General features: G+C 38.8%; 2 protein-coding genes across 8 annotated transcripts in view; both read left to right on the top strand.

Moving 5' to 3' along the window:
- The first annotated feature begins 1,838 nt into the window (after positions 1 to 1,838).
- On the top strand, positions 1,839 to 5,194 carry Atg12 (Autophagy-related 12). Its single transcript, XM_045765525.2, has 3 exons — positions 1,839 to 1,994; positions 2,943 to 3,079; positions 4,427 to 5,194. Exons 1-3 carry the CDS (start codon positions 1,889 to 1,891, stop codon positions 4,547 to 4,549), a joined length of 366 nt encoding a protein of 121 aa, XP_045621481.2. The 5' UTR covers positions 1,839 to 1,888; the 3' UTR covers positions 4,550 to 5,194.
- A 1,577-nt stretch (positions 5,195 to 6,771) lies between these two features.
- The window catches only part of LOC123772412 (dipeptidyl peptidase 8), a 62,872-nt gene continuing 49,672 nt past the window's right edge, over positions 6,772 to 19,971 (top strand). The window contains exons 1-6 of one of the 7 annotated variants that reach the window (XM_069324268.1): positions 6,797 to 6,938; positions 9,227 to 9,348; positions 11,283 to 11,555; positions 13,522 to 13,731; positions 16,753 to 16,882; positions 18,232 to 18,372. In XM_069324268.1, coding sequence (XP_069180369.1) covers positions 11,301 to 11,555; positions 13,522 to 13,731; positions 16,753 to 16,882; positions 18,232 to 18,372 — 736 coding nt within the window. In that variant the 5' untranslated portion in view covers positions 6,797 to 6,938; positions 9,227 to 9,348; positions 11,283 to 11,300. Of the gene's footprint in view, positions 6,939 to 9,226; positions 9,349 to 11,282; positions 11,556 to 13,521; positions 13,732 to 16,752; positions 16,883 to 18,231; positions 18,373 to 19,971 lie in introns of all 7 variants that reach the window. The other 6 variants (XM_069324269.1, XM_045765548.2, XM_045765570.2 and 3 more) reach the window with 6 other exon arrangements.

Below are 19,971 nucleotides of genomic sequence, written 5' to 3'. Positions count from 1 at the left end.
CCTGCTTGACGGGAGATGTCTCCCGTTGTGGTCCGGTGTTGTACTGTCTCTAAAGTAGCTCTGTCCTTCTGAAGATGACCTGCGCGTGCTGCTGGCTTTGTGAGACTGTACTTCTTACCCGCCACCATGTGCCCTCTTAGCAACCAGTTATATCTTCTTCAATATTAATAAATAAAACTGCAATAAATACATAAAATAAATTACAATGCCAGTAAACTCTGCTTGCGTCGAGGAGATGTACTTCTCAATCCGCGCACTTTCTTATTTTTCTTTTTGTCAGGCATTATTTCTCACTACAGTCTCTGCTGCACCAGCCCTGCCAATAATAGGATTAGCAGGTTCACCAGTTTATTAGCTAATTCATTTCCTTCTTCTCTATTAATTTCCTAGAGATATATATATGTCTCATTTCTTGAGATAACATGTTGGACTTCTTCGTTGGTATCTCATATATACGAATCCTATATGGGACTTTTGAAGTGAAATTCCTACAGGCATCATCATGCTTGCTCCAGCAGGAGGAGTTTTCGAGAAAGCATACTAATCGACCTGAACACTTTCATATGTTTCTCTTTCCTTCTATAATTAGTGCAGAACACAGGGTCTCTTGACAATGTTATTGTAGTGGGGGTCTCTTGACAATTTTAATAACTATTCAGTACGTATTCCTATTTTTAATACTAGAGAGACTTAGTTCATGACGTAGATTCTAAATTTTTATTTTTTTGATACTCTAAGAATTATTCTCATGGCTTCATTGTGTATGCTTTCGACGTTTTTTTTGTCATTTGGAGGGTAGATGCATGTCACTGGCGCGGCAGAGTTTATGACATCGAACATATGGTGTGTACATCATTTTAAGTATAGCAATAGAACCTCCATGACCATTCTAGAATATAGATTTAAGGACGTTGAGGCGATGTTTACATGTTCCAATGAGTTGATCACGCTCTTTTCTCTCGTGCCAATACTAGAGCAGACAATAACTGCAAGGTATCAATAGAGATCAACCCATTTACAAACGTTACCATTAATTTGCAGTTCTTCGTTTTCCTTCTCTTGTGATGGAAGGACGTTTTTGTCTTATTTGTGGAGACAATGAAGCCAAGTTTTGTACATTTTCTTCCGAGTAGTTTAATAGTGCTTCATCTTTACAAGGGTGGAGGCTTGTATCAGGATATCTTCGTACCCTACTTGTTGTACTTCTTCTGGCAACTCTATATTAAAATGACATTGATTAATATGTTGAATAATGAAGGGGATTAAGACCCCTCCTTGAGGGGTTCCAAGCTCAATTTATTTGTGTTTGAAACTGCTACGTCGAAGGTAACTGGCTTTCCTTCCTATAAGGTAATGTTCAGTCCATTTCAGGAGTCTACCCTTGACACCCATGCAATATACTACGAGCTCGTCCGGGACTACAATCCCTTGTGCCTTATTAAAAGCTTCTTTGATGTCTACAAGCACAGAAAACTTGGCTGTGTTATTGGCTAAATAATTTGCTAAGCAATTAGTTGTGCCCCACCCTTCAATATGAGTGTATAAAGTATTTACCAGAATTTACCTGAGGGGGCCACTATCTCGCTAGTGACCTCGACGGGGACAGGAGGCCGGCGGCTTGTCAAAATTACCTACGATGGCGGCTTGTCAATAATTACCTAATTACTTTTTTACCTAAAAAATTTGCCGAGACGCTAAGTATGATTAATTATAACAAATATAACCACATAAAATCAAGGTAATCCATATCATATGTAATAAAAAAATTTAAATCAATTATTATTATTATTATAAATAGTAGTTGTAGTAGTATTATATTTATAATCTCTGCGGCCAGAGCCGCCAGACTGGGGTCCCTATAAGAACCGCTCGTCAGTGTCAACAAACAATGGAGGACGACAAGAGTACGAAGCAGGAGTCCGATCACGACGACACCCACCACGACACCCACCACGACACCCACCACGACACCAAAGCTACACCCAGCAAGAAGAGTGTGTAGGATGTATTAGTTGAAATACAACCATGTTAATGTTGTTCCACAGGTCATGCCCGAGAAGCTCTTTCTTTCTCTAGTTTAACTAATTTTGTTCCTTTAACTCCCGGGAGAATTACGCAAAGAAATTCCAGATTCCGGAAGTATTAGGCACCCAAACAAAATGTTTAAAATATTTTAATATATTATATTTCTACTGCATTAAAGAGCAATCAATGGGGATGTATTTTGGGGAGAAATCCGAAATAATATAATAATAATAATAATGTTTATTCAGGTAAAGTACATACATACAAAATAAGTTACAAACAGAATGTTCGATTTCTAGGTAGATCTAGTATATGCTATGCCTAAAGCCACTAATACACACAGTGTTTCGGGCAAAAACGATTGGCACCCGGTCAATCCTCCCCTCCCAGGATATGAACCCAGGCCAAAGGGCTTGCGAGGCGAGTGCTTTTCCACTATGCCACGGGGACTGGGTGTATAACCCTGTGGGTGAAAAAGCATATCCTGTTCTCAGTCCTACATTGTGACTTTAATTAATTAGTTGAGTTTGAGACCATTGTGACTTGATGTGTTACATCTGACCTTTTAAAGAAATTGTCCAGATCAACATCTTTCAAATTGTTCAGTATTTTAAAGCTAAATAAAATAAGTAAAGATCATTCCTAAAAAATAATATCTAAGGGCAGGCTTCAGATGAGCTGAGGCAGGATAAGAGCTCTTGCTTGCAGTTTCACTAGGTACTTCAGTTGACAACAATAATGAACTCTATCTTAGTTAAAAAAAATTGGGTGAAATTTAGTTAATGATTGTAAATTTGTTTTGAGTGAGAGAGGAGTATAATACAGTATAGGATGTAGTATGACATCAAAATTGTATTTAATGTAATATGCTATGTCCACAAAATTCATCATATTAATTTTCTAATAAAAAATTACAGTTGATGTATTGTTAAAAGCAACTGGTGATGCTCCAATCATGAAGAAGAAAAAATGGGCGGTAGAAGGAGAAAAACCAGTAGGATGGGTTGCAGAGTTTATTCGTAAATACCTCAAGATGGAGCCCTCCGACACTTTGGTAAGTTGCTCGTCCAAAATTTTACTCAAAACCTCCTTTAAAGAGTAGAGTACAGTATTTTGTAATGTATCATTACTTCTTGCCATTTAGCTAACAGAATTACTTAGATACTTTTTATGATCTTTTAATTATAGTGTATAGCTTCAAATAAAACATTATTTTCTCTTGTGTTTCTGTCAGTCAATTAACTTATTTCCCAGTTACAAAGGATGGCAAATTGGCATCAAGCATTAATTAATTTTGTCAGGGACAGGCAGCCTGTGAATATATACTTTAAGCTTGTATGGAGGTCTCAAGCTTTAACTACTTACCCTCCCCAGGATGCAATGCCACAACAAGCTAACTAACTCCTAGGGTATTTATTTACTGCTAGGTAAACAGAGGCATTAGGTGATAAGAAACTTGCCAACCATTTCTGTCCCACCTGTGGTTCAAACCCAAGATTCCCAAGTATGAGTTAAGAATGAACAAAACTGTACTACCGAGACCTCATTGTAAGAAAAAAGTGTAATACTGTACTGCATTGCCAACCAATGTCAACCTAATGTAACATCATTCACTCCACATAATAATTATTCATATCTATAAATATCCCATTACCTGTATTTGTATTTATTGTAATTTAATTATTCATTTGAAATTCTTGTTTTTGTTTAAGAAGATCACAAGGAGCTTGGAAGCTGTTCATTCAAATCTTATTCTTTAACTTTTTTGATATACCTTTCCTACATAAGGGGGTTTCCAGTGATATATTTTTGTACCAGGTATTGTGATGAAATAAGAAAGACTGAAGCCAGGATATGGTACTAGAGTAAATGGGATAGAAGTGAATTAGTTTTGTGGTGTTATATGTATTGAAACAAATTAACGGCACTCCTGATTTTCACATATAATAATTGTTTATCTCGATACCTATATTCTAGCACTTCTTTTCAGCCAGGGTTCTCTGAAACCCTGAAATTCCTCAAAATATATTTAGCAAACTGAAAAAAATTTATTACAAAATAAATAAATATATTTGTAATGAAATTTTGTTTTCTATATGCTAAATATTTTTTGGAGAACTCTAGGATTTCTTTGGAGAACTCTAGGACTTCTGAATATCCTAGTTCCTAGGATATTCAGTACTTAGGAACCCTTCCAGGTTAAGGAAGGATTCTAGGTATATAGAAAAATGTTTTGGGGGGGGTTCTGCCAAGGTAATAAGGCTGAGAATCACGACTAACAATAGTAACAAACTATAGATTGCTTTTCCAAGTATAAAAAGGATGAATAAAGTTAAATAACCTGAAGAATATTAAGATTATACAGTGTATAATTATGAATCATTTTCTGCTTCCTGAATAGTTTGTGTACGTAAACCAAAGCTTTGCACCGGCGCCTGACCACATCATCAGGAACTTATACGAGTGCTTCGGGTCTGATGGCAAGCTGGTCCTACACTACTGCAAGACACAAGCTTGGGGATAATACTTGTACTTGTATGCCCATTTTTTCATTAATTGTAAATACTGTACTGTATATTGATCGAGTTAATTTTTTATAAGATATACATTTTTCCTCTAGTATTGTAAATCTAAAGACAAACTATAGATTGCTCCAGTTCCATTCTGAAAAAGTTCATTTGTATGTATGTATAAAGTATGTTTTAATATGCTTCTCCTTTTAATGTCAAGTCTTTATTACCCATTTAATTTTGTCAGATGTACAAAGTATGAATTATGGTTTTGCATTTCTACAACCAATAATATTTTGATAGGCTTTTTAGGAAATTAGTCATATAATTAATGATAATGTTGATATTGCATTATTGTTATTTAGTAGAGGTTTTTCAAGTATAATTCATATGCCAGTTACTGAACAAAAAGAGGATTTTATATCCAATTTAGTAATGCATGTATTTAGCATCTCACTGACTTGGTGAAGAGTAATGTTTTCTTGCATAATTTTATTATTATCCTTATACTGTATGAAGAAACCTTGCTATACTTATTACTGTAACAAATTAATTACCAACAGTTATGTAAAATGAATGATGTGTATAATACGTGGAAGTTATTTTTTTTACTGTGTGATATTTCTGTTACTAAATAAATAGCATAAAGATATTGTATAGTTTTGTGTATATATTTTCCTTTTTAAAATTCTATCTTGGAGAAGAAATAGGTGGCCAGATGCTTGGGCTCATGCCACCCAACTTTCTCTCTTGATACTTGTGGATTATGTGAGTGTCATAGGTTAGTCGGAGTCAGACTCTGCCATGCTTTAACCACTGTACTGCGCAGAGTGCCCTAATGCACTTGGAGACTTGTGCTTTTTTTTTTTGGCTATATTTTAATGTTTTTTAATGTTTTCATCGGTCTTTGTGTTTTGAAATGAAAATGGTTGAGTTTGGAAACATTTTGACATTAACTTTATCTGAACATTTATGAAAACACAAAAATGTCTTTTAACAATTGCACTATGAAGTTTTGCCGAAACCAGGTGTACAGTGTTGTGGTTAAGAAATATTGGCATTTTATAGACCAATAATCACACATTAAAAATCTTTGAAAAGAGTACTGAGGAGTAAGATTATAAAATTCATGGAATCATGGTGTCAATATGTATAACCCTGGACAACATGGGTTCAGAACAGGGGGCCCTCCTGCCTCTCACAATTGCTAGATCATTATTGATGGGCTTAGATTCCATCAAAGACAAAATGCCGATGTAATATACACAAATTTTGTGACAGCTTTCGAAAAATGTGACCATAGTGTTATCGCACACAAAAAGTGCTCTAAAAGAATTACTGGCAAATAAGGAAGATAGATTTATCTATCTATCTATAATAAGAAGATATTAATTAACTAAAAAAAAGTAATAGTAAAGTAAAATCCCTATCGTCCATGAAAAGCTCAGTCCCCCATGGTACTGTGCTTGCTCCAGTACTTTTCTGCAGGCCAGATAACTTTTATTGCACAAGTTAAATCAGTAATAGAGATGACTACAGTATTATGAATATACTTTTGTTCAATCCTAAATCAAAATTTTATATCCCCTAAAACTACTGGCGCTATTTATAGATTTCCGAATTGTACCAGTACAACTGCATTCTCAATGAGGAAATGTAATCATAAGTAACAAACTCAACAAAAATCACATCAATTTAGGTGGTGACTACAACATTGTCCTCTGTCAACAATTTGTAAGATACAAAACAGATACAAAAACAGATACAGGAGATAAAGGATACAGAAAACACAAAATACAGGAATTCTTACATTCTTGTACATTTTATTATGAGAATCCCAGGAACGTATAAAACACCAATAAAACACATATAATGCCTGATGCTATTCTGCTGCACCACTTGTATTTCGAGAGTTAGCGACTTAAAAGGTAAATCCCGGTAAATGACTGGGAGAAGCCAGAACAAGTTCAAATTACACGATTACGAACCATATAACACTCTAACGCAAAGACAAAAATCCCATGACCTCCCGCACCTGTCGCTGTCACTCCAACATTCACACCTGAACCAAATAATTTTAAACACATTGTATAATTGTTGCAGGGGATATATTAATAATTATGAGGTGTTACGGAAGATGGGAAAAATAGTTTTATTTGTCGTAAGGGGTTAGAAAGGGGTCAAAAAGGGGGGTTTTTAGCGTTGTTGTTGGTGTGTTTTGGGGACATGTTTTGTCAAGAGATGGCGCTGGTGGTGGAGGAGGAGGAGCCTGGTGGTCGTGGCCGGCGGTGGGTGAGACAGACGATTTTCACCACCACTACCACCTCCTGGCTGGTCTCTGCCCTCCCTACCACGCCTCTCCCGCCCTCACCCACACCTCCAACATGACCTCCACCACCTGAGGTGAGCCCCAGCGGCGCCGCGGGGTATAACCCCTGCCGCTTACTGCTTCATTACTTGTGCTGTAAACTAACCTCTCTCTCTCTCTCTCTTTCTCAGTTTACATTATAAACTTTTGGGGATCTTTTGTCTTATTCGACGAGTTGCTTGTTGTATAAAGTTGTATAGATAAACCAGCTTGCTTGGACCAGTATTACTTTTGAGTTGTATAAACAAAATTCTGGAATGCAATGTCTTTTGAGTTTACCTTAAGACACTTTAAAGTTTACTTTTACTGATGTATTGTAGTTCAACCTCATTAGGGATCGGTCTGAATTTATCTGGATTTACCAGAGAGCCACTAACACACTAGTGGGTTCGACGAGGACAGGTAGCCAGCGGCTTGTCAAATGCCGCCTCCTCTCACCATTTGCCCTGATGATTGTTTCCCTAGAAGTGACTCTCGGAACTGGCACACACACTAGTGTAAACTAGTTTACTAGGGTAAACTAGTATGCGCGTGAGCCTCGATACGCTCCTTCACCAAGACCTCGCTGGATAAGTTTACTTCGGTCACTGGAGCCAGTGTTACTTTTATAGTTGCAGGCGATGAGTCACAATAACGTGGCTAAAGTATGTTGACCAGACCACACACTAGAAGGTGAAGGGACGACGACATTTCGGTCCGTCCTGGACCATTCTCAAGTCGATTATTTGGTCCAAGACGGACCAAAACGTCGTCGTCCCTTCACCTTCTAGTGTGTGGCCTGGTCAACTTTTATAGTTTTTTTTTATTTAGTTTACCTGTAGATAACTTTTTTTTTTTTACCTTAAAAATGTTAAGAACTCTTGGACCAGGTATTGATTATTTTTGTATGTATATATGTGTGTGTAGATTATTGTAAAGCATTGGGGTTAGGTTATAGACTTCACAAATCTCTCTTGTCACACATTTTTATCCTCTACACTTAACTAATGTCTAAAAGTTCTTGCGTGTTAGGATCATCTTTGTGTGTGTGTGTGTGTGTGTGTGTATGTATAAGTGTGTGTTTAAGTGTAAGTGCACCCTCAAATGTGAACCTGTGTGTGGCGGTACTATACGTTTGCCTACCAGATCTTCCCTACAAAATTTAGATTAGTTGGGAGCAAATACGGATTCTGAAGTGGATTTGGTGGAAGCCGGATGGTTGGTCCATTGGGTAAAAAAAAAAAAATTCCATAAAGTTGTATCTTTTTTGTTTTTGCCATCGTGCTGCTTTGTTTGTGTTGTATGAAATATGGCTTTTATATTTTAGAAAGGTTTTGATAAGCTTGAATTGTTCTATAAAGTGTACAAATGTTTGAGAACAAAATTCAGTAGGATCCATTGCAGTTCCATTGGCGCGGTGGTAAAGCACTCGGCCGGCTCTTTGCGAGTGCTTTGGCCTGGGTTGGTATCCTGGCCGGGGAGGATTGACTGGGCACCAATCCTTAATGGTATCCTCTGTTCACCCAGCAGTGAATGGGTACCTGGTTGTTAATCGATTTGGCGGGTCGTATTCCAGGGAAAATTAGGATTCAGGACCTGACTGAAACGCTATACGTACTAGTGGCTGTACAAGAATGTATGAACTCGTGTATGTATAAAATAAAAATATAGTTGGTGTGAGGGAATACATAGTGACTACATATGTGGTTTTCTTGTGTGAGAACGGGGTTTGACTTGTACTCATTTCTCTTACCATAGATAAGAAGGCAAAGGTATTAGAGAAACATGATCAGGGGTGGGAAGGCAGCCTGCTAGCAGAGGAATGTGTCATTTGTACTAATATTGGTTTTTATGTAACACACAGAAACAAATCATGGTATTTGAGAGTTAAAGGGAGAATAGCTGTTGTAAGAGTAGTGACAAAACCATTATAACTTTTTATTTATTTATTTTATTTATTTATATACAAGAAGGTACATTGGGTTTATTAGGGTATAGAGACTTGAAGTTTTACATTCTTGTACAGCCACTAGCACGCTAGCGTTTCAGGCAGAAACGTAAGTAAGAGATTTTATATGATGGTGACAGTTACTGACATTTTGCTGTCTGTTGGTACTCGCCTAGTTGTACTCACCTAGTTGTTTGCGCTGGTTGAGCTCTGGCTCTTTGGTCCCGCCTCTCAACTGTCAATCAACTGGTTTACAGATTTCTGAGCCTATTGGGCTCCATCATATCTATATTTGAAACTGTGTATGGAGTCAGCCTCCACCACATCACTACTTAATGCATTCCATTTGTTAACTACCTTGACACTGAAAAAATTCTTTCTAATGTCTCTGTGCAGTTGGTGTGTGTGAAAGAATGCCATAAACACTGGAAACTGAGAACTTCATGGCCAGTTCAGAGTGGCTGCAGAAGTTTTAACAGATGACACAACATGCCATTATAACTGCTTATTTCTATCTCGTAAGTTAACAAATCTAGCCTCTGCTACTTAAAAAGCAAGTATAAAATTGTTTTGCATTTGTTTTTATGCATATTAATTATTTATATTCACACAGATCATTGTTGTTTGTGTGTAAATATGCCAAAACATGTCACAACCTATATGAGAAACCAAGATAATTTGATGATAGCCATAAAAGACAGTTATATTATTCAGAATTCAAATTTAGCACCAAGCTGGATGGTGTCTGAAAAGATGAGATTTTTGGAGGGTGCACTGCATATGAAGATTCTTGTCATCTCTATATTAACACTTTCGCGCTATCTGGACGCGCCGGCGCGTCCCGTTTCGTCTAACGCTAACGCATAGTGGACATAAAGTTGAGTCCTCTTTTAAAATATTTGTATAAAATTCAATTTTTATCCGATTTACTTTGGGTTTGTTTCAAACTGCGCGCTATGAGGCTCTCTTTCTCACCACTAGGCTGCATGGTACAATAAGTTCATGAAAGGTGTGGATAACTTCGATCAAATGGTATTTTGTCCCAAACGGGTTGCAGGTGGGTGACTTTAGCCGTTTATACTGGTAATGCTTCCCCCATATCATGTATTATATGCATATGTCTGTTTAGGGAATTTTATTCCGATCAATATACAACCAAAAATAACTGTGTGCAACAAGTATAAACTTGACAAACATAACAAAAGTAAAAACATTTCGTGTGTGTTTGACGCTCACTGATATGTTCCAGCGTTGTTTTATATTTGGCGCTATTCTAACTTACGCTTTGTTGATATTTTTTACCTATGGGCACATAGAACATTCTATTGCGAACACATTGACACAAAAATGAATGACGTACATAGAAAATTAATGTCATGAGAGTGAAATAAGTATAAACTTTCAAAGCGCCGTGCGTCGTCCCGTCACCGATACCGGGTAACAATTTCACCACTTCCCACACTCTTGCGGGCGGGCCGCATCATTATTCTACGCTTATATTCATATCACCGTGTTGGGAATTTCATTGCGAGTCCATTGATACCAAAATTAACGCTGTAGAATAAGTGTGGAGGTGATTACAATCCCAAGAGTAAAAACATTTTGTTGCTGATGGGCGCTCACGGCGAGTCATCTTCGTAGTTATTTATTTGGTGCTGGTATCCCTATACATTTCGTGACTTTTTTTACTGATGTTCTTCTAGAGAATTTTATTGCGAACACGTTGGTACCAAAATGAAATACGTAGCATGAGAACTAAGGTCAGAAGAGTAAAAAGAGTATACACATTTTTGTTTTTACGCTTAAGCGATAAAAACGCAGCGCGCACATTCGGTTGGCTGAGTGACCTTTGCGGAGAGCGCGAAAGTGTTAAACTTGGCCAGGATTAGTCTGCATTTATTAATACTTTTCATCTGGAATGTTTTCTCTTTCCTTGCATTATGTTTACCCAATTTATTTACCAAATTATTTTTGCATTGTGCCCAAAATGCTCTGTACATTAGTGGCTTTATATATTTTACGTTGTTTCATCTATGAATTCTTTTCTATTATTATTTTTTGTTACATATTGCATAAAGAAATCACATTAATTTAATTCATTGTCTGGGTACAGGAAGTCACTGTATTCATACACAGTAGACTTCTACTGAGGGTTAAAGGCCCAACTACTGACCCCGCCCAGGATGCAACCCCACAACTAGCTGACTTAACTCCCAAGTACCTGCTTGCTGCTAGGTGAACAGAGGCATTACTAGATACCAATAAATGTTGTAGCTACCAAAATTATAAAATCATTTGTTGTGGCAAGTCACAGAAGCCCTTACTATAATTTTTTATTTTTTTTTGTAATAGTTACAAGAAATCACGTACCTTATCTGGTTTTTGGATGCGCCTATTAAGTCTGTGAGGTTTATCCACTATTATTAAGACCAAATTTTTATTATATTTGCAGACTATTGAATGAGGAAGAATGCCACGAATACCCACAGGTAGTGGTGGTGTCTCGCGGGGAGCTGTGGGAACGGGAGGAAACTCCCTCAACTGGCGGGAAGTACACCAACGCGTTCGTGAACTCAGGAGAACTTTCCTCCATCTATCTGTCAAGACACCCACTGATGTTACCTTTCGACGCCTTGGACCCTCACAGTTGCGATGTTATTTTCTCCTATCTCCGGGTCAGGGTAGAGAATCTACGCTGTTTTATGCCGACATTAATCTCGACAAGGTGAGCTGAGGATTGGATGGTTATATCTGATATAATGTTCATGTTGGCTCTTTACCTTACTCTGACAATGTTTGGTACAATGAAAATTATTAGTAAATTAAAATTAATTTATTCTCAGTTTAACCCCTACTCTGTGTAAGCATTTCAAGAGGCATTATTTGTGTGCTCGAGAAGAAAAAGTAAAAAAAAAATAGTTAAAATGTAATGTTCCCCCTAATCACTGGAAAATAAAAATAGAATTTGATTCATTTACTTTGGCTGTAAGAAGCAATGAAATCTGAATGGCAGCATCAAATCTATATCACTCAAATCTATAATTGCATGGTTGTAGTTTCAAAGCGTTATATGACAGAGTGCTAGGAAGATGGGACACCACGAGCATAGCTCTCATCCTGTAATTACTCTTAGGTATTTACTCTAGGAGCATTCTCTGGGGTGTGGTTGCTCCTGGAGGTTGGGGCAGGGGGGCAGCCATGTGCCCCCCTGTAGTAGCACTTACAATAGTAATGTAGTGCCCAATACAGTAGCACTTAAATAATTTAAGGGGAGTTAAAAGCAGAGAATTTCAGTGAAAATTGCTTGAAGCCTTGCCAAATGCTATTTTACTGCGAATTTGTTCATAAATAGTTATCTTAAGATCTTGTTTTGTTAATGAGTATTATTTTCTGTATATACTGTATACTGTAGTTGAAAGTTAAATGATTTTGTGTATAATATTGCCAGTATAATATTGCATGGTTGTAAACTGAGAAATGACAATTAGCAGACTCGAGGTGTGTGTGTCAACTTAGCTATGATAACCTGAACAACATAGATGTAAGATATACAACTAGCCAGTTGTATGATAAAGCTGAAACAACCAATCCCAAGCAGCTAATACCTGAAGGTGACAGAACAGCTGTGAGAAGTGTATCCAGCCTGCACTCTTGTATTGAGAAAAGGGGAGGACAACCATGGGCTAAACTAAAATAAAAAATTATTGTAATGTATATAATTTTGAGCCACAACACTCGAAGACTATTGTGGCTTTTTATTTTATATAGACTTGGTTAAAGGAGTTGGATATTGGAAATGAAATGACATGTCATGATAGCCGAGATGAGTGCTTGTGCATAGTCTGGAGCCGAGAACTTAAACGGGGCTGTGGGTAGGGAGCTTGTAGGAGGGCAAGAGCTCTACACTCTTGCCCTCCTTCAAGCAAGCTCTAAGCAAGCGCTCCAATCCTGCCTATGTAGACAGGATTGGTGAGCTCGAATGTCGGGTGAAATGAGTAGCTCAAATGTGGCTGGGATAAGCTGTCTGCTCTGTAGCGAGGCTATAGCATTTTGTGAGATGGAACTAGGCTTGTCAAGTGTTACAACTTTGGTGGTGAATGTTGTTGGTGCTGGATATCCACAGTATATCCGGACATTTTTCACTGAACTACTCTTGTAGTTAGACTATCGATTCTGTGTTCCTGATGGCCTGTATTACAAGCTTCACCTGACTTGGCAAGTTGATCATCATTCTGCATGAAGGGGAAACTTTGGTCACATTTTGCTTTCCCAAGAGATTCTAGGCATGTTGGGAACATGTATTAGTTGTAATTAGAGATGTCATTAATGTAATTACTGATGTCATTAATAGTGAATATGATTGCAAGTGTCATAAGTGGTTAGTAGCTGACACATTACTTAACAAGAAACCTGGAAAAAATGTTTGGCTCGGTTTCACCTGAGCAAGTCTTTGTGGCTGAATCCATGAATGGTGTAGCAATATACTGTATCAACAGTCAATATCAACTTTCCACAAGAGAATAGGCTAGAAGGCAGTGACTATTAGTGAGCTCTTTATACCCTTTATTTAGCTCTATATACCTTTTAATTAACCCTTTATACCCTTTCTAATAGCCATGTTTGTACTAGGTGTTTATTTTAATATGCAATCACATAATGCTTAATAAACTACTTTCCATATTGCCTCACAGACTTGGGGTAGCAGAATTGTATATCAAGAAGTGTTGGATTCAGGCCATTCCTTCCTGTGGCGGCGGATATCGCGTGAAGAGCAGTTACTGAGTGAACGCAGACGCATCTCCACCTGGGGCATCACAAACTATGAACTTCATCCCACATCTGGTACTCTGGTCTTCCCAGCATCCTCCACCATTTTCCAATGTGTACATGCAGAACGGCCGGTAGGTTTTGCGTTGGTAAAAATGCATTTTAAGTGTGCATTTGATATTATTTTCTACATAATGGCTTGTGTGCACAATGAATCCTCTACGCATATTAAATATAACCAATCACGATGCATTTAATGCTGCGACAATTTTTTATACAGTATAGGAAGTACTGTAGTGCCTGGTATAATGCGTAACTGATGTGGTATTAACCCTTAGGCTGCAGTTTTTGTCAGTTGTTGATTCACATGGTAATGCAGTTATCATATGATGGTTTAAACAATTATTGTCTTAAGTTTTAAATGGATATAATAGTTCTGTGTGGATGTAATGGCGTTTACCTTGCCCCATAAAAAGAATCCTGCTACCATTTTTATGGTACGAATGTGGTTGTCGTCGTGAATGTTACTAAGGGAATGTGGTCAACGTCATATGATGATTTTAAACAATTATTGTCTGGGCTTTACATGTTTGATGCAGATATGGATATAATAGCACACTGTGGATGTAAATAAAGAAAACAAGTGATGAAACAATCAGTAAAACATCCGACGATAAAACGGGAAGCATCAGGCAAGTGGAGCACCAGGTGTTAAGTGCCAGACACAGCCTTGCAGAACACCTCCATCCCACTGAGACAATAAATATTCACTTATTTTTTATTCACTTTTTATTTACTTTTAAAGATTCAGTTTTTCTTACATTTTACATACAAATTAATAATTCTATAATTAAGATGTTTATTTTTAATTTGCTACTTTTGGTGCGTAGGCAGGAATGACCATTTCCCCATTGCTTCTGTCTAAGGGTGATATTGTGTCAGGGCTGTGTGATGTTGCCTTGCTTCAGTGTATATATGGAGTGGGCCCACTAAGTCTGGTGCAGAAAGTGTATTGTAGGATAGGAAGAGTACAACATATTAGAGAAATTGATCATTGATTAATAAGGTAGGTTACATGGTAGAAAATTGCTTATGTATACAGTATCTGGTATGTCTATAGTGACAGTATTATAGAGAATGCATGAAAGAAAACTTAGTCTGCATGATATTATGGTCAGTTGATAAAATATTTGATATTGTGGGAAGGCTTCTATGTTGGCTCCTTGGTGCTTGTTGCCTGGCAAGCTCCACCCAATTTAATCCAATTCATCCCCTTGTCATATATAAGCCCAGGTTTTGGTCTCTGATCCTCTCAAAAGATGCAAAAGAATCGGGGAATTATAGATTACCCTGACAAAAAGTTGTATGGAAAATTTTTGAATTTTTTAAAGCGATTGACTATTACACAAGGATACACGGTATTTACTGCTAGGTGAACAGATATCAGGTGAAAGGAAATGTGCCTAACTGTTTCTACCATCCAGGGCTTAGACCAGGGTCTAATGTCACCTTAGATTGTGAGCCGAGGATGTAGAGCTCTGTGGCCTCAGCCTGACCGTAAATCAGTGTAACGACTACGATTACGTGACAGAAGCACCTTGGCAGTGTGGATATATGCTTTTACTCATCATAAATACATTGATACACTTTGATTCAACCCTTTATATGACTATATAGATTATACAGCCAGATTGTGAAGCATTGTACCAAGAGAAGAATATTCTTTGATTTTTTAGTTAGTTCAAATATTGTATGTCAATTTGTCTGCAGTGTGTGGTGTAAAATAATTTTGTAGCAGTTTAGGTACAATTTTATGAGAGAGAGAGAGAGCACTTGGAGGCTGCATTCTACTTGGAGTAACATTAAAAGTACCTGTATTGACTTGGTGAAAAAACTACATCTGCTCCTAGCCAACTACTTGGCATACTAAGCCATACAGTAAAGTTCACCTACATCAGTACTGAGAATCTACCAGCACAGTGGGGGGGCCCCTGCCATCAACCCATGGTTAATTAGTAATGACTGGGCCTGCAGCTAATTACCTCATACTGATCGTAATACTGGCCACGATCAGTAAGGACAGGGAGTCCCCCGGGGACAACCATACAAGACAACATTCAACTCAAAATGATATCATTAGTATTATAATATTATAATAATTTATACTGTAATTATTATTTTAATATATTATATAATTATAATATATTATTATTTTATATACTGTATATTACAATATTATAATATTGCTATTATAATATTATTATAATATTTGAGTTTTGTTGTGTGTGTGTGTGGTAATCCCCGAAAGACTCACAGTCCTCCTCTGGGAGGTTCTGCAGGGCCCTCAGCAAGGCTGCCAGCCTGCTGCGGGAATAATACCAGGGGCCTTCGTATGATACGAAGACCTTCAGGTCCTCCTCCTCCTCCTCGTGCATGAGCTCATGCCCCTGGTGCCTTACAACCAGACTCGACAGTCTGGGAAGGCAGCTCGTCTAGGGAAGGAAATCCCTGATCTCAAACCTCCGCTGCCTCGCGGCCGTACCCACTTTTGGAACGGGCTTCAGGAACCTAGAGGAAAATTCCAGAGCTGGAGCCCCTATGGCAGTTCGTTGTTGACCTCGACCTCGTTCTGGCAGCTTCTGCGATGGTGCTGGAACCAAGCGTGTTGGCATTTGCCTTTCCATTGGACAATTTCAGCAATGTGGAGAGAAAATACCTGCTGCATGAGTAACAGCTTCTCTTCATATCTACCTACCCAGGCTTTGCGTCCTGGAGAGGACACTGCAGCCTCGACAACCAGAGCCCAACTCTTTAGTCTCCCGAGACTGCAGGATGCCTACTACAAGTACTACTACTACTACTACTGGCCATATTTGGAGGCCTACTGGCTAGAAATATGGATCTTCACACTTCAACAAAAGGAAATCACTCCTCTCCTTGGGAGTGCTTCTCATCTTAATTGACACTAGATTCCAGCACTTGCTTCTTGGCCAGCTGTGTACCGAGTCTGGCAATGGGCTTTGTAGTGTCTAGTAGGTCATTTGCACCTAAAACTTAAGTCTTTATTATAAAACCTGTGTTAAATTACCTGTGAATGCTGTATTCTACGAATCTTTAAATAACATAATGTTAACAATTTGCAAACTTCTTTTCAGACTGGGCCCATTAGCCCAAGAGAATTGCCGAGTGTCCAGGTCAGACTAAACCCTCAAATATGCCCCGCAAACCCCAACCTCATAGCCTTTGCAGCTCGATACGACATTTATCTTTATAATACTAAAACAGGTATTTATTTACTTATTTATTTTTTCTTAAAACTTGCTCTTTTTATGTGAAAATTAGTGAAATGGTCACTGGGGATAATTGATAAAACATTATGGTTAATTCTGCATGTATAGCTTTATCACCTATATTCTGTATTTTAACACTACTATATTAATGCAAATTATTAAAATCAAAAGTTTGTGTAAATTTCTCATACCGAAGAATATTTAATACCGGTAATTCCTACTATATTATGTTTTAAATTTAATATTATTTTAAGTTCAGTATTCTTTTGTTCCACTGATGTACAACTGATTTATAGTATTGGGAAAAAATACCACATTTTAACATTTTTGACATAATGTTTAGGATAGCCACTAGCAAGGGTATTTAGGTGTCAACATTGTGGGAGAGGCAGACAAGTTGCCAAGAGACCAGACAAAACAATGTATATCGTGGGATGTAACGGGTGGGGGAGGGTTGGGGGAGAACAGGTGGGGGTGGGGGAGGGTTGGGGCAGGAGAACAGGTGGTGGTGGGGGGGGGAGGGTTGAGGCAGGAGAACAGGTGGTGGTGGGGGGGGGGAGGGTTTGGGCAGGAGAACAGGTGGTGGTGGAGGGGGGAGGGTTCGGGCAGGAGAACAGGTGGTGGTGGAGGGGGGAGGGTTGGGGCAGGAGAACAGGTGGTGGTGGAGGGGGGAGGGTTTGGGCAGGAGAACAGGTGGTGGTGGAGGGGGGAGGGTTGGGGCAGGAGAACAGGTGGTGGTGGAGGGGGGAGGGTTTGGGCAGGAGAACAGGTGGTGGTGGAGGGGGAAGGGTTGGGGCAGGAGAACAGGTGGTGGTGGAGGGGGGAGGGTTGGGGCAGGAGAACAGGTGGTGGTGGAGGGGGGAGGGTTTGGGCAGGAGAACAGGTGGTGGTGGAGGGGGGAGGGTTGGGGCAGGAGAACAGGTGGTGGTGGAGGGGGGAGGGTTGGCTCAGGAGAACAGACTACAGGTGAGGGAACAGGTGGCTCATGAAGGGAAGAGATGGTAGATCTATATCTGGATGGGTGGCGTGCCTGAGAGGCAGCATGAGAAGTGTGGGAGTGTGGCCATCTTGGCCATGTAAGAGAAGTGTTTAGTGTAATTGTACTGTAAACATCACAGCATTATTTTCAATCATAATTTTGTACAGTATAGTACTATAAAATCCTATAAAATGAATGATTTGTTATAAACATTTTCATGTTAATATTTGCAATGCTGTATTTTCTTTCATAAGATTACCATATTACAATGTAATAAGATTACCATATTACAATGTAACAAGATTACCATATCATTACTCTTATTTGCAATGGAAATTCCATTAAATATGTTTATCTTCGTGCAGGAGAGGAAAAAAGAGTGACCCATGTACATAGTGGTAGTGGCCGACTAGAATACGATCCCAAGAGTGCGGGGATGCCCTCATATGTAATGCAGGAAGAATTTTCCCGTTATCAGGGCTACTGGTGGCAACCTGTTTCTCCTGGTATGTCATATTTTCTTTATTTTCCTAAATTTACAGCCTCCGTAACATTTGGTGCTAGCTAACAGATCCTTTTGGTCTTCTACATGTTTATCTTGCTTTTAATTTTTAACCCTTGGGCTACAATTAGTGGTAACACTAGCTTCATGAAAAAGCCATTTATGGTATTATACTAGTTTTATCATAGTTTCTACATCCTGTAATGTTTGTTCAGACAGCTTGCCTGCAGAACTGGAGAGTTAATCTGGTAACTGCTGCAGTCTGGTGGTATAATGAGTGACTGTTACCCCATGTAGTAGATCTAAAACCATCATGAAGAACTTGTTCTGTTCAAGGCGCGGTCACGATTATGCTTGCCTCCAAAATTTTGATTCATAGTGTCATGCCTTGTTGAAGAGTTTAACAGCTACTTTAGATAAGTACTTTGAAGGTGCTTCTACGTCTTTTCAGAGTACCTTTTTGGTCTTGATATGGCTTGGGTCTATGGCTGTAGTTGATGCTTTTGGAGTTGCCATGGAAGAGTCCTTTTGTTCTAGGTTCTTTGACATTGGAAGAGTTTTCTTACCTGACTAGTGGGTATTGGTTTCCAATCCAGTTTTTTCAGTGCTGCCTATGCACATTCTGGTACAGTGGTACCTCGGAATGCGATTGTCCCTGTATGCGAGGTTTTCGGAAGGCGAGGTGTATTTACTCCAAAAATTTGTCTCGGAAGGTGATGGTTACTTCGGGAGGCGAGTTTGGACGCGAGTTTGTTGATACGCGTACAGCCGACCTAGCGTGCGGTGGTTCGGCGATCGTCGGCCCTCTGCCCTGCCACCCCTCAGTTTACCATTGTCTCGCGCTCAGTGACTACCCCCACATCAATTCTTCTCTCGGATTTTCAGTGTTTTGTTGGATTTTTGGTGATTTGTCTATACAATTTGTTATTATATATCTCACCATGGGTCCCAAGAAAGCCAGTGGTAAGGATAAAGGCCAGAAAGCTCATGTGAGGATGACAATAGAGGAGAAACAAGAGATCATTCGGAAGCATGAGAACGGTACACGTGTTGTTGAACTTTGTAGGCAGTACAACAAAGCCACATCAACAATATGCACTATACTTAAGAAGAAAAATAAGATTATGGGTGCTAAAGTGGCAAAAGGAGTAAGAACATTAACGGCACAAAGACCACAAATACTTGAAGAAGTGGAAAAGTTGTTATTAATTTGGATACACGACAAGGAGTTGAGGGGTGATAGTGTTTCGGAGGCCATTATTTGTGAGAAAGCCAGGGTGCTGCACGAAGACCTTCTAAAGAATACCCCTGCAACGAGTGATGCAGATAAGAAAGAGTTTAAGGCAAGCAGGGGCTGGTTTGAAAAATTTAGAAAGAGAAGTGGTATCCATAGTGTTACAAGGCATGGGGTTATGTGATGTGATTATGGAAGGGGACTCCCCTTCCAAACAGTAACTCCTCTCCTCCTCCCCCCTCCTCACCATCTTCCATACGCCTACAGCACTCGACAGCAAGGTAAGTAATAACTGGAACACAGTTTTGTAGGTTTATTTAGATGAATTAGGTAAATTACGTATAAAAATTTAGTTTGATGTGGGGTTTT

The sequence above is a fragment of the Procambarus clarkii genome, chromosome 14, assembly GCF_040958095.1.
Source record: "Procambarus clarkii isolate CNS0578487 chromosome 14, FALCON_Pclarkii_2.0, whole genome shotgun sequence".
Taxonomy (NCBI): domain Eukaryota; kingdom Metazoa; phylum Arthropoda; class Malacostraca; order Decapoda; family Cambaridae; genus Procambarus; species Procambarus clarkii.
This window is presented reverse-complemented; position numbering and strand designations above follow the sequence as displayed.